At 31.5% G+C, this 16,067-nt stretch overlaps 1 protein-coding gene across 1 annotated transcript; it reads left to right on the top strand.

The window, feature by feature from the left end:
• The first annotated feature begins 43 nt into the window (after positions 1-43).
• Positions 44-15,306, top strand: LOC143080733 (UPF0489 protein C5orf22-like). The gene is made up of 6 exons (XM_076256732.1): positions 44-192; positions 6,930-7,075; positions 7,683-7,832; positions 12,774-13,418; positions 14,193-14,399; positions 15,090-15,306. The coding sequence occupies exons 1-6, from the start codon at positions 118-120 to the stop codon at positions 15,232-15,234; spliced, it is 1,368 nt and encodes a 455-aa protein (XP_076112847.1). The 5' UTR covers positions 44-117; the 3' UTR covers positions 15,235-15,306.
• Positions 15,307-16,067: the final 761 nt, after the last annotated feature.

Raw genomic sequence — 16,067 nt, 5'->3', positions numbered from 1 at the left:
ATCTGAATTGTAACAAAAGAAGGTTTATTCTAAGAGTTTTTAATATATTTTTTAAATCATTCACTGCTGAATTTCAACATGTCTGCGCCCGTGTTTTCAGTTTTTAAAAATTGAAAAATGGCTCGGCAACAAAACAAAGCACTAAAGAAATTTGCCGTCACACCTCTTCATATTGTAGAAGATCATAACGAAGTAAGGCGTTACAATAATTCAATTTTGACAAATTGTTATCATTGAATGTTCACCTGACTTTTTTGATTTTTTTTCAGTTTTGTTTTTCTTTGTTGACATAAATATTTGTTTACTTTTTTGTGATTATTTGTTTTTTTTTACCTTATGAAGATTGCCTTTTTATGTTTATCATATTTATATTTTATCTACTTAGATTTTTACATCTCACTGTCAAATTTATGAATTATGCAGCACAGGCACTAATGTTTGAATGTAGGACAGAAAGTCACAGGACAAAAAGTCACAGACAAAAAGTCACGGACAAAAAGTCACAGGACAAAAAGTCACAATTCATTTTTTCTGAATATTTTCTTTGAACAAAAAACACTTATTTCTACAAAAATATTTTTGTATTTTTCTTGAACTATTGTATCGTCTTGGTACCTGTTTTGACGCGGACCAGAAATGACGCACCAATTTAGTTTTGGGTTTTATATTTCTAAACAAAAGATGTGACGTCATCGATAATTACTATTCATAACATGATGGTGAAGGTCATATGACTACAACATAGATGCCTCAAACTCTGTCCAGAAATGTTATTATTGCTTGAATTAGTAAAGATAATGCAATTTCTGCCATTTTATTAAGGTCAAAAACATTCTACCCTTCCCAGAATGATTATCAGTCCTAAATCCACTTTGGCCGGCAAAAGTATGTATGCACATGCTGCCCCAGTTTGTGTTTTTCAAATCATATGACTGTCATGTGACATGGTTTTACATTTAAGCGGGAATCACTGTAGAACAAATGATCGTCGCTTATATAATTTTCTATTGTTTATCGATTTTTTTCATTCATTGTACGAAGTATACATTGATAAATGTTTTAATGTCAATGTTGTTTTATGAATGCAATTACTTCTTATTTTCAAGTATATGGAATATATATGTCATTTTGATAAATTTTGAACAATTTTATATAAAATTTGAAATAAAATATAGGTTACAATTAAATTAATGAAAAAAATTGTGTTGCTATCAACATGATCATAAAAGTGACTGTAAATGTCAAAATTTGTTATTAAAATTAAATTTGTTGAATAGTGTTAACTTTAAATTATCCGGATTGAAGCAATTTTTCGAACATCAGGTACACTGCAAGTGGTTTTTACTGGTTTGTTTATAGTGCGTCATTACTGGTACCCATCATAAGTTGACAGTCCGTTTGTAATGTTAGCAAACATGATTTTTATTGATTTTACTGTTTCAAAAATCAACTGTTTAATGATTGAAATACATTAACAAGTAATCAATCTTTCATTCTATTCCGTGTTTCTTTTTCTTTTAAATGGTAGATTAAATGCAGAGACAAACACAACGTTAGGTGCGTCATTACTGGTTCCTCGGGGATATATAAACCAACATTGTAAACAAAATTTATCCCAAAAAATATCAAAGATGATCAAATAGTTGTTAAAAAAAACAAAATGTCAACGTGGCTTTGCACTTAAATGGCTTCATGGTGACCAGAAATATACCCTTTGCATGATTAAAATTGAATAAATCTTCATTTTTCAAGTATAATAACACATTTCCTACACTTTAATATGAATATATGTATTAAAAAGTAAATATTTCAAGATATTTCTCTTATTTATTCAAATAATTGTCAACAAACTATTTGTGACTTTTTGTCCTGTGACTTTTTGTCCTATCAAATTTGTGACTTTATGTCCTGGGACTTTTTGTTCTGTGACTTTCTGTCCGTTTACCTAATGTTTCTATCCATGGGAAGACCTACTATCAACGTAAATATACGTTGCATAGGCGGATCCTGGGGGGCTTGGGCGCCCCTTTCGTGGGAAAAATTTGGTTGATTATATAGGGAATCATTGAATCATGACTGGAACGGGCCCCCCTTAGGTCAGTCAGCATGCCCCCCCCCCCCTTAGGAAAAGTTCTTGATCCGCCACTGCATTGATAGTGGGTCTTCCCATGGATAGAAACAAGTGCCTGTGTGCACCACCATTGGATTTTACTTTGATGTATCGATCGTCGTGCCATATGTTTTCGTATGTCATATGTTTTCATATGTCATACGTATTTGTATCATCCATTTATCACCGGTTTCGATTGCACACACATATATTGTGTTTATCGGTTTCTATATTTGGAACAACTACAACACTTATAACATCTTGACAAATTTAAAACGTATTCATATTCGCTTTAAAAGACATTAGAACACATTTAATAAAACTGAACTGTTTAGCCATTTTTATTTAATGTAAAAAAAATGTGCATCACTAGAATAGTTGTAGGGGAAAATTCAGGAGGGTTACATGAAGTACAGATATGACGTTTGCCTGTCAGACATCAGATCTTCAAGGCATGTGATTGTCATGTGTTTTTTGGTCGTTTTTATTACAAACCAGCGAGTTAAAATTAGCTGGGTTCTTATATAAAATGGTTGTTCAAACTCCATTCATTCAACTTTCTATTCACAATCTTTTTATGCATCCACACTACATAAAGACGAAAACAGTCTTGGCTTTTTATTTTTTATCACAAAATTTCAGAACTGCAATTTAAATTAAAATAAAATACCGTCTTTTGTAGAAACCCAGTGCCAATCTGAAAAAAAATCACAATGTTAGAATTTCAACACATGAAACATCAACCAAAAACTATTTACTAGTTAGTTTTAGTACTGAAAAGAATTAAATAACTTTTTTTATGATTCAGGCAATTACATTTGTACCAGAAAATACTCATTTCCGGATTTTATAGTCATTACCAGTCTGTCTACTGTTCCAGTTTTGACTTCATAAGAAAACTTATTTCACCATTTTTTTGACATACGAAAATCACAAAATAATCGGAAACAGTAAAAGTAAGCCATGACAAAAAAATTTAGATACCTAAAAACATTTGATAGAACATGCTGTTACCTGTTACCTAGTTACCTAGTCTTTATCTTCCTCCTCTAGCAGGAGCTTCGCTTCTATAGCGTAATTCCAATTTGCACCCTTATTTGCACCCTAACCCTTACACACGGGGCACTCATAAAATCAGTATACGTAGGTAGTTATTATAATAATTTATATATCAGTAACATATATACAGCATGCGGACTAATCCATCACCATGTAAACGTAGTTAACTATATATCTTACACAGTCCAATCGTTTCATAACCGGATCACTATTATATCTCCATATAACATAGTGTTATAGACTATAATTAAAATACTCCTGCCCTCGCAATAGCATTTACTGTTCAAAACACTGTCCTTGGTATCTTTAAAATCTAAAAAACGTTTCACTGTTCATTTTGTAGACAATTATTCCATATAAAACACGCTAATAAAATATTTAAAATCTAAAACCACTTGATATTTTACAAGCCTTGGATACGAGTTTTCAGTTCAAACACTATCCATCTCTCAATATTGCAGAATAAATCCTGACACAATCCATTAAGTGCGAATCAAATTTACTCGGACATTAAAAGTAAACGTTTGTGATATAGTTTGTAACACAGACCTCTGGTTAATGTCTCTATACGGACCTGTTCCTTGTAGGTAAGAAAATGATATGATGTACAGTCTATAACTAGATGTAAAAGATTCTCCTTGTCATCAAATAGTTCTTGAATTAGCAAAGGTGGCTTATTACAATCTACGAGAAGAGATTTCAACTCTTGCATAAAGCGATTTCTTATGCTTGACAGTTTTTCACATTTAAGTATAAAGTGAGTCATATCTTCTGGTTCAATGTTACATAATGGACAGATTGCTGAGATACAGTTTTTTGAAAATCTAGACCTCTGATATGCTTTTTAAAACTTGAGTACACACGTGAATAAAAAATCAACAGTGAAAACTGTAAGCAGTGAAAATTGTTATCAGTACAAAAACACATTACACGAGGATAATATAGTCTACCTCCCCCACCCTAATTGAACATTTAAATATTACCTGTTAAAGGTGTTTTTTATAATAGGAAGCTGATACGAAGAAAAGAAAAGAAAGAAAGAAGAAGTGATGTTAAATGCTGTACACTTATTTTTTTGACATTTTTACTTATTGTGTCTGTTTATTTTTTCACACATTGTTTTCGGTGTACAAGAATTTTGCAAGACTGTCACTCAAGGGTGGTAAATTGAAGGGTGAGTCTAAACGCAGAAACATGTGACAGTGTTCTCCCCAGGCCCTTAAAGGACCACGGGCCCGCGATGTATAATTTTCTGCCGCGGTGGTATCGTTCTTGCCGCGATGTATAATTTTTTTCCGTGGTGCTAAAGTTTTCGGTAAAAAAATCGTATTAAAATCGGTAAAGTTTCAGATGACTTCAACTTTACATCAAAATTGACCAGTTCTAACCAGTTTAATCCAGTATTGACAAGATGATTGTTTACACCACGTGATCGATTTACCTGTTGAGGTTAACCTTGATGAATTAATTGTGGAGTTACTTCCCCTGATTTTGCTAATTACAAATAAATGCTCCTCACATATAATTTCTCATTGCAAAAAAAAATAAAGTACAAATTGAATGCAAAATTATATTAGAATGTTACATTAAGGATGAAAACATTCTTAGAACATACCAACAAAAATGTTTTGCAAATTATTTTTGAGAATCATACCATTATTGATGCACAGACATATTATAATAAATAGGTAATTTATTAAATAATATATAATGTTTGACTGTAACAGGTCTAAAAAGCCTACTGCAACAACTCTAATACATTCCCACGCAGGACTAAAGCTAGGGATGAACCTTGTGAATAGAAAACTCTTAAAGAACTCTCCATGTCTGTAACAAAGAATTAATTAAAACAATCAGATCTAAAACTATGGAAAATAGCTTTTAATTTACTGAAGGTTCTGTATCAAAAATCTTGTTCAAAGTTCATTGTTATGGGGAATGTGTAGTGTAACTACAAGTATCGGGACAAAATGGCTTGATCAAAATATAAGAAGTGACTTTAGCTTAAAGACTAATTGTGCTTTCTTTTATTTATTCTTCAAAGATATTAAAGTATACAAACTGATTATTAATTTACTTTTTCTACCAATAATTTTCTGACCCAAAGTCCTACAACACAGTTCCACAGTAAACAAAACAAAGGCAAACAGGTAATGACAAAAAGTAACAAGAAAAAAATAAGCGACGCAAAGCGACACAAAATACTGTAAAATTCATTTCGTCACGCGTTACCCTGGTGCTATCCAAAAATCCTGGGGAGAACACTGTGTGAAATAAAACATTGCACTGAAACTAATAAATGTGAAAAATAAAGCATGAGAAATAAAATCATAAATAATAAGGAAAAAAGGTACTAGAAATTATTACTCAGCCGTTTTTGGAGATAATCCAGTCATATATACATGTACATGAAGATCCTGTGGTCACCAGTTAGCGTCCGCTAACTGCATTTGATTTGAAAAAAAAATATTACTCCTAGTAATTTGATGGCCTTAATTACATATATCACACTTATACAATATGCGGGCTGATTTTGAATAAGTCACCGGTTTACTTTTAATCAAATGCGGGACAAGCATGACACACAAGAGAAATTAAGAGTACAGACAAGAAACACAGAAAATGAATAAGGGCAAACACAAAGCATGCAGCCAAACATGAGACAAGAAATATATATCAAACATGAAAAACACATGAAATAAAAATAATATGAAGATCCTTTGATGATTTTTTTTCCAATTTTTAAAGGGAGATTTTTCAAAAGATGGCAACATTTGTTTTTTAACTACCTTTAAACTTTCATACAAAGTATGCCGACTTATTGAAGTTATCAATCATGGTTATTCACCATCCATTTTGTAGCTGTTCAAAGATTTATTTTAGATTTTAATATATTTAAATGTTAATTCTACACCATTGTCCATATTTTAAGCAACATTCTGCACAACCCAACAATTTCAGTCTTTATTTTTCAATTTTAGAGCTTTCCAAAAAAGATAATTTATTGTTCATGACACTGTTTGGATAAAAACATATGTTGATAATTAAATGGTTATACATTTCAGGTTGTACCATTCATCTACAGAGGTATTGGCAGTAAACACCTCCCTATTGAGGACATTGTATTTTTACATTTCAGGTCGTACCATTCATCCACAGAGGTATTGGCAGTAAGCACCTCCCTGTTGAGGACATTAACAGGCCATTCATTAGGAGGCAGTACCCGGTACTTTTACCCTCCTATGCTATTGACAAGTACCGCCTAAATGTAGGAATTTTTATATAAGATATTCATGGAATAAATTGAAAAGTACCTCCTAGAAACGTGGAAAGTACCAGTCAACATGAAAGATAATGAAACCCCTGAATCATTATACTTGTACATTTCAGGTCATACTATTCATCCACAGAGGTATTTGCAGTAAACACCTCCGTATTGAGGACATTGTATTTGTACATTTCAGGTCGTACCATTCATCCACAGAGGTATTGGCAGTAAGCACCTCCCTATTGAGGACATTGTATTTGTACATTTCAGGTCGTACCATTCATCCACAGAGGTATTGGCAGTAAGCACCTCCCTGTTGAGGACATTATATTTGTACATTTCAGGTCATACTATTCATCCACAGAGGTATTTGCAGTAAACACCTCCGTATTGAGGACATTGTATTTGTGCATTTCAGGTCGTTCCATTCATCCACAGAGGTATTGGCTGTAAGCACCTCTCTGTTGACGACATTATATTTGTACATTTTAGGTCGTACCATTCATCCATAGAGGTATTGGCAGTAAGCACCTCCCTGTTGAGGACATTGTATTTGTACATTATGACTCCCATCCAGATCTACTGATTCCATGTGATATGAAGGCAGATGATGTATACCGGAAAGATGTCTTATATGAGTAATATCATTTTCGTAATTGTAAATGGAAAAGTTGGATTGATCTTTATTTGCTAATAATCAATGCAGATACTTATTTTACTCAGGATACTATGCTCTGAGGACATGAATTGTCTCCCTTTGAATTTAAAAACAAGATATTTTTTTAAATGTCAGGTTGTACCACAAAAATTCCTTGTTACATTAAAACAATTATAATTTTGTGGTATTTTTATTAACAATGTTTTTCATTTTCAAATCTTTGTTTAAGATATGACTTGTATATATTTTTTTTTCTCTATAGAAACATGTAGGAAATTGATTGAATTTTAAATGTCAAGTTGGATAGAATTTTACCACTGTTAAAATAAATATTCAAATAAGACAGGAAAATAATTAATTTATAAGTTAATAGTTTTTGTCTGGACATTGCAGCATTATAAATATTATCATTATTTAATGCTCTTCAACTTAGTAATTTATTTGATTGTTACACTTTTTGATTAGAGAGTCACTAATATATTCACAGATGAAACACATGTCTGCTGTACATAGTTTATTTATAATATTTAAAAAAATAATAGACAGAAAAACAAACCATTATTTTAATATGATTGTATTTTTTTCAGGACATTAAGTATAGAGAACTGGATTATACCAATGGTATATGCTGGACATATCAGTCATATTGTATGGTTTAAACCCCCATGGTGTGAACAAATACAGGATAAAGAGATCCAGTTCTATGTCGGGAAGTGTAACACTACAGGTTGTATAAGGTAGTTACATTTACAGTAAAATTGAGAATGGAAATGAGGAACATGTCAAAGAGACAAAAACCTCACAAAAGAGTAGAACACATCTGAAGGCCACCAAAGGGTTTTCAACACAGCCAGAAAATACAACACCTAGGGATGGGCATCAGCTGGCCCCTAAACAACAAGAGGCTCTCAAGAGCCTGAATCGCTCACCTTAATTTTTTTGGTTAAATCTCTCATCAATGATTATTTTGGCTTTTCAATTTATTTAAATGTTCTTTGAATCGTCCTGTTTTCTTCAAAAGCAAAAAAAAAATCATTTTCTCCTATGTTCTATTTTAGCCATAGGAGCTATGTTTCTGACATACAAGGAAATGAAATATAAAATTTATACTAGATACTCTGAAACTCATTTAGCCTAAGTTTGGCTGAAATTGATACAACAGTTTCAAAGGAGAAGATTTTTTAAAGTAAGTCAACATGATGAACAAATTGTGAAAAAAGTCTTTAAAGGGCAATAACTCCTTAAGGGGTCAATTGACAATTTTGGTCAAATTGACTTATTTGTAGATCTTACTTTGCTTAACATTTTTGCTATTAACAGTTTATCTGTATCTATAATAATATTCAAGATAATAACCAAAAACTGCAAAATTTCTTTAAAATCATCAATTCAGGGGCATTATACCTGAAAAACCAGTTACCCAATTCGGCTGAAAATTTCAAGACAGGTAGACCTTGACCTAATAAGTACTTTAACTTCTTGTCTTATTTGCTCTAAATGCTGGAGTTTTTGAGATATGGACCATAATTTGCTATTGGGCTCCGTTTCCTATAACTATAGAAAAGTGATAAAATGTGAATTACTGTAAGAAAAGTTGTAACTACATCTAAAGATGCCATTATTTTTATCAACATACAAGTGTATGCTACTCTTCCCTAGAAAAAAAATTGAAATATACGAATTTCAAAGATTCTACAACCGTATTTTTGTGTCGTTTCTCGCGTTACTTTTTGCTTCCGAAGAGCATAACGCTGACTGATTTATAGATAATCGTCACCGGCAAATTCGTAACTTTTGCTTTCAAATAACAAAGAACATCGACCAATAAGAATAGTGAGAAGAAAATGCCGAGAACTATAAGTATTTATGTAGCAGATGTAAGAACAGTGGCGTGACTTTTGTGTCCGATTTCGTAACGCAAATTTTAGATGATGTAATCTGCTTTGTTGTAATAGAATTCTTAAAAACAATATGCAAACATGAACTCTCGCGAGATGTTCAAACAGGTAAATCAGAGATGATTTACGTTCTTGTTTTGATCTTCGTAATAATTAAGTAAGAAAATGACGTTATCGTTATGCGTTACATTTCACACGAAACAGAAGTCCAGTTATTTATTAAAATTGTTTTTGTCCTTAAGTTCTAATCATTTCCGGTCATACGTGAAACATGTGACTAACATGTGATCACGCCCTTACAGCTGGACATACGATATACTAGTTCTAAACATTGTTTTTGTTTCCAAGGGGATGTTAGCAAACATAATCTGTAGACTTGTTTCGACTTGTTTAAAAAAGGAAAATACAATTTTCAAAGAGATTGCGCCGGGGGTCTATTATTTTTCCTATGTGCATAATGTTACATACGACCTTGTGTGAAAATAAATGCTCAATGACTTGACAAAATCGATTTCAGATTTGACCGACGTTTAAACACACTACGTTTCCAAATAACGATGTAAAGGGTCCTTGGAAAATTCAATCGAAATTACGTCTCTTATCATGGTGCCGATGTTCGTTGGATTGATTTTGCTTCAGCAGTGAATATTACTGGATATTTTAGGTGAATAAAGATAATTAAATGAAAAATGCATGTTAATATACCGTTACACTTGGAATGTACAAAGTTGGTAACTTTGTCACAATTTTTAATTTTTTTTTTTTATTCATGTTCTGCAAACACTTTTCAGAAACACAATAAAATTGTCAAAGGAAAAGTAAACTTTTACCAGGCATGACTTGAAAGGAAGTACTTTATTGATTTTAGCCCACTAAAGTAGGTTAAAATGTGGAAACCATGTAGATGGTGTACAGGTCACAAATATCACATGGTGCCTATTTTAAAGATTTTAATTCAAAGTTAAAAGTTTTTTTCTTTACTGGATTTAAAGAATTTTACATTGCCAATGATTTGGAATAAATTTTATATAACTGGTTTTATAAAACCAAATATAAATATATTTTTTTGGCCAAAACATCAAGATACAACGATTATGGTATCCTGTATCAATGAAGAAAATATGGAAAATTCTGAATAAATTGTACTAATTGTTTTCAAAACAAGCACATATTTAGGAGTTTTATAATACTGTTACATTTAAGATGGATTTTAAGAAAAAGTATACTGTTCAGATTATTTTAAGCAGATTTTGCAATAAAATAAAACTAAAAAAATGCTTTCGGTTTCTTATGGTTTCCTGTCACGTTTAAAAAAAACTTTAATATAACATTGAAAATAGATTTTAAATATTAACATGAAGCAAGTAACACTAGTAATGGTGTTAATTTATGCCTTTTGAATTATATTGTGCAAAATAAAGAAAATAAAGATTGGTTTCCTGTCACGTAAACGGTGAATCAAAATGTATTAATTTTTTCTGGAAAAACTCAATTGTTCCATTCATACTATTCTAACACCAACACAATTCACAAAATAAAAGTTAAAATTTTAGAACTTATAAAAAAGGATACAAAAAGAAACCAAAGGCCGAATACCAAATTATGGTCCATATAAGCCAAAAACTGCATTTTACCCTGTGTTCTATTTTTAGCCATGACAGCCATGTTTTTTGACGAAATAAAAAATAAAGCACAAACTTTATTTTATACACCCTACTGATCATTCAGTTGAAGTTTGGTTGAATTTGGTTTAGTAGTTTTAGAGGAGAAGATTTTTTAAAGTTAGCAAATATGATGAACAAATTGTGAAAAATTGTCATTAAAGGACAATAACCCCTTAAGGGGTCAATTGACAATTTTGGTCATATTTATCTTATTTGTAGATCTTACTTTGCTGATCATTTTTGCTGTTTACAGTTTATCTTTATCTATAATAATATTCAAGATAATGACCAAAAACTGCAAAATTTCCTTAAAATTACCAATTAAGTGGCAGCAACCCAACAATGGTTTGTTTGATTCATCTGAAAATTTCAGGGCTGATAGATCTTGACCTAATGAACATTTTTACCCCATGTCAGATTTTCTCTAAATGCTTTCGTTTTTGAGATATAAGCAAAAAACTGCATTTGACCCCTATGTTCTATTTTAAGTAACAGCGGCCATGTTTTTTGACGGATCAAAAATCGAAGCACACACTTTGTGCAGGATAATCTAAGGAACAATCATGCTAAGTTTCATCCAAATCCATTCAGTAGTTTCAGAGGAGAAGATTTTTTAAAGTTAGCAAATGTGATGAACAAATTGTGAAAAATTGTCATTAAAGGACAATAACCCCTTAAGGGGTCAATTGACAATTTTGGTCATATTAACTTATTTGTAGATCTTACTTTGCTGATCATTTTTGCTGTTTACAGTTTAACTTTATCTATAATAATATTCAAGATAATGACCAAAAACTGCAAAATTTCCTTAAAATTACCAATTAAGTGGCAGCAACCCAACAATGGTTTGTTTGATTCATCTGAAAATTTCAGGGCTGATAGATCTTGACCTAATGAACATTCTTACCCCATGTCAGATTTGCTCTAAATGCTTTCTTTTTTGAGATATAAGCCAAAAACTGCATTTGACCCCTATGTTCTATTTTAAGTAACGGCGGCCATGTTTTTTGACGGATCAAAAATCGAAGCACACACTTTGTGCAGGATAATCTAAGGAACAATCATGCTAAGTTTCATTCAAATCCATTCAGTAGTTTCAGAGGAGAAGATGTTTGAAAAATTGTTAACGACGACGACGACGACGGACGCCAAGTCATGAGAAAAGCTCACATGGCCTTTTAGGCCAGGTGAGCTAAAAATGGGTACTAGAACGTCATAATTGTGTAAAATGTAACATCAGTTTTATCATGTTTATAGGCCTTCTAAATGTTTTACTGTGATTCATTATTATTCGGTGTATACTAATGTTCGTGGATTTCATGGGTACAGGTAAACCACGAATTTAAATGTTCAATGAATATCAAATTTTCTATAGGCTTGTATGCATACTTCTGCAAAACCACGAAATTGAATATCCACGAACATGTACGTTTTCCTTAATCCACAAAAATTGGTCCCCATGAAAATAAATGAATCCACAGTAATACAAGTGATGAGTCTTATTTGCACAACAAAAAGTGTGGCCTTAAAAAATTACAAGCTTAGTATCATTGATACATATGATAAGGTTCTACTAATTTTTTGTAGTCACTGCTATTATATAAAAACAAGAAGATGAAGTATGATTGCTGATGAGACGACTCTCCATCAAAGACCAAATGACGAAGAACAACTATAGGTGACAGAACAGCCTTCCACAATGAGAAAACCCTAAATTGTTTAGACTATACATGTAGTAATTTAAAGCCCAAAATGACAAAAGTAAAACAATTCAAATGAGAAATCTAACAGCAAAAAATTACAGGTTCTTGACTTGTGACACCAAAAGGAATAAAATTTGACATACCGGTATAATCAATGCTATTTTGGGTTAAAGTTTACTGTTTTCAGATTATTTTGTTGTGTATAGAAAACAAAAAACAGTTTATTTCCTGCAAAATTGAACCTATTAAAAGCTTGATTTGACTTCTTTACATTGCTTTACTTGACCAAGTTCCTGAGTGTCCTATCAAAGAGAAGGTAACCTTTCGAAGAGTTACCAAAAGTTGGTAATATGAATAAAAGTATTTTTGTGTATACAATTAATCAGTTCACTTATCCTTTCAACTTTTTTCAGAACAACATGCAAAGAAAACTATTTTGTGAGTGAAACTTTATACTGTCCAGAAGAAAAGTTAGAGAACAAGAAAAAGGTCAAACTGACTGTATTGAAAATAGTTCCCAATAGATGGGAACAGTCCTGTAATGATAGGGAACCAGAAAGTAGTGCTAAACAAGGAATAAAAGTTGACATTGATATAGGAACCAGTTTATCAACTGAAAATGATACATGTACATCAGATCAAAGTGAAAACTGTAACAAAAATATATGTGATGATGAGAATTCAGGTCAACATACTAAACGCTTATGTACAGAGGAATTAAAGATGAAAAATTCTAATTCTTTTTCAAATAATGATATTATGACAACTTCAGAAAATTTAAGCAAACAGCTTGAAATATTACACAACTCTTTTTGTGACAAGAATTTTATTTTAGACATTGACCTTGATTTCTTTTCAACTCAGAATCCATTCAGAGTTATGTACTCAGACACAATCTATGGAATGCTGAAAGATCTGTATAAATTTGACAAACCTAAGAACTTATCAGATGAAGAAATATCTAAATGTACTACAGAGAGACAGAAACAGTTATCAGAACTAAAAGCAGTGTTTAATAGCATACATCAGGATAGACATGCTGAAATTGATCATCCCAGGTATTATATCAAAAGTTTGTTGTTCTCTACAATTGCAATTTATAGTTTTAATTTAAAAAAAAAATCAGGGTGGAAATATTAGTTGTTCCCCATGACTTTTTCAAATCATTAAATATCTTGTTTGAAGTGTTGACTAATGATTAAATTCCCCATTTTCATTCTCAATTTTATGGTACTGATACTTCTGAAATCCATTTATTATAAATTGAAAAAATATTCACACTTTGATATAAGCTAGCAATATTCATGTTTTAGTACATGGTTGGATTTCGGTCTTTATTCATAATGTTTCATTATAGAAGCTGTTGTTCTTTTTATTACAGAAGTCTATGGTTGTACGGTTTCTTAAATTAGAAATTTAGAAGTTTTCAAATGTTTCAAGGGGTTTAACTCATCTTTTTCTTCTTTTTGAATATTTAAGCAAACATTCAAGATGCAATCATGCATTTATAACTAATGCATTGTCTACAAGTAAAAGTTAAATAACTGTAAAGTGCTGTAAAGGCAATTTTTCAATTTTAACATAACCGCCTTGACATCTTTTTCGAAAACAGCAGAAAATTCATTTTTTTTTAATATACAATGTATATTTTTAAGTCAAGATTGGAAGAAAAACTGATTGAGCTCTTACAATACAGATTTGGGCAAAATGGTATTCTGATAGTCATATATACCGGAGTTGTGGCAAGGGACATAATATATTTAAAAATCATCATGGATTGTCATAAAGATTTTACAAGCATCAACTAAATTTGTTTGTTTTATTCTATACAGCAAAGAATTAATACTGATCCTGAGAGATGCTCTATTTGATAAAGAGGAAAGTCCTGATTTTCAGTTACTTAATGAAGCAGGATGCACATGTGATGACACGGAGTTACCTCATCATGTCAGCTCTGAAGGGCAGATAACTCTACTTGTATCTGCTGTCCAGGAAACTATCAGCCACTTTCATAAACCTGTGATGATTACAATGGCAAGGTAATTATGGTTTATCATACATTTACTGTTGATTTGTCTTTTTGCTTTATAAAATGCTATATGTCTTGTCATTACCCTGATGAAGCTGTTTTAATAAAAAAAAAAAAAAGGGAGACGATCCTAATGTGAATAAAATTCTGTTCAGTCCAAATGATGTTCATCCAAGCCACTGTAGGTCATCATAGGGCTGTCAACAATTGTCAGATATAAAGAGAAGATGTGGTATGATTGCCAATGAGACAACTCTCCACAAGAGACCAAAATGACACAGAAATTAACAAAAATAGGTCACCGTTCGGTCTTCAACAATGAGCTTAACCCATACTGCACAATTTTATTAAAGGCCCTGAATTACTTAAGGCCAGAAATGACAATTCAAACAAGAAAAACAAAACTCATATAAAATTTACTTAACTTTAAAAAGCCTCTCAATTTTAAAATCAACCTTCATTCTAGAATTTTTAATAAACTCTTATTTTTGATAATTCTCTGTTCTTATATCTGTTTGGCATTGGCCATCTGACCTTGACCTTATTTCCATTGATCATTGAAAATGTTTAGTTTATGTCATACTTGTAGCTATAGTAAAACTTCATGTTAGACTTTCAACATCAATTCATAAGTATAGCAGGTGAGACATTTCAGCATGTGCACTTTTGTTTCCTTTTAATAATGTTTAATGTTTTGTAGATCCAGTATAACAGATGAATATTGTCCACCAGCTCAAGTTGAAACAATACAAGAACAGACAATAGAAATGCTACAAGATTTATATTTGGAAATAAATGTTATAAATGATTATGATAATGAAGATGAAAATGTTTCAAAAAATTGATACTCATTTAAATCTTATCCTATCAACAGAAATGTGTGAAACTTTTTGTTAATTTCATTTGGTGCCATAATCATAATATTTCATTTGGTGCCATAATCACAATAATCATATGCAAGCAGACGTGAACTGTATCTCCATACAATAGATGTTGCTATAACTCAATATATGATTCTCTCCAATAACAGAATAAAATAGCAGGGATCCAGAAGTAATAGTTGGTACACTAAACTGTGATTAACACCAATGCAATACATCTGTTTGAGTAAAACTGCTGTGGCCATTAGAAATTGGTACTATCTGCTGTATGGGGATACTGTAATGGAGAGGATATATTTTAGTCCATCTTCATGGTTAACTTTAGGATTAGTGTTATATAAAATAAACTACAATTAACACAAGATTGATAAAGTACCAAATATATGGTTGAATAAGGTCCTGTGACATTACATTTGTAATGTTACCTCTGGTGATTTCTTTTGCTCTTTTTATCTTAAACCATTACAGCTTACTGTCAGCAAGTTGTAAGTGTAAACAAATCAGGAATAACAATTGTTTCCGGTAAAATGTTTTTTTACTATACACCAAATGAGCTCATAGCCACTCATGCAAATACAAACTTTGTAAATTATACTATATGGTACTACAAAAGCTATTTAAATTTTTGTGGAATGATCTTGTTAAAGATACTTTTTACTCTTTCTATGTAAAGCTCATAAACAACACTTTTTGAGTCATATGTGATATTTGCTGTTGTATGTTTGTTTTAAGGTGGTACCTAACACTACAGGGAGATAACTCTGTAAAATCAGCTAAACATTTTAATCACATTGTAT

The sequence above is a fragment of the Mytilus galloprovincialis genome, chromosome 6 (assembly GCF_965363235.1).
Source record: "Mytilus galloprovincialis chromosome 6, xbMytGall1.hap1.1, whole genome shotgun sequence".
In the NCBI taxonomy this organism is placed as follows: Eukaryota; Metazoa; Mollusca; class Bivalvia; order Mytilida; family Mytilidae; genus Mytilus; species Mytilus galloprovincialis.
The sequence above is the reverse complement of the archived record's forward strand: the minus strand, read 5'-3'. Positions and strand labels throughout refer to the sequence as shown.

Excerpts from the sequence above, each read along its gene's own strand:
- LOC143080733 (XM_076256732.1), top strand. The coding sequence starts at position 118 with ATGGCTCGGCAACAAAACAAAGCACTAAAGAAATTTGCCGTCACACCT. Across the intron at positions 7,076-7,682 it reads CGGAAAGATGTCTTATATGA|GACATTAAGTATAGAGAACT; the intron begins GTAATATCATTT and ends TATTTTTTTCAG. Across the intron at positions 13,419-14,192 it reads GCTGAAATTGATCATCCCAG|CAAAGAATTAATACTGATCC; the intron begins GTATTATATCAA and ends TATTCTATACAG.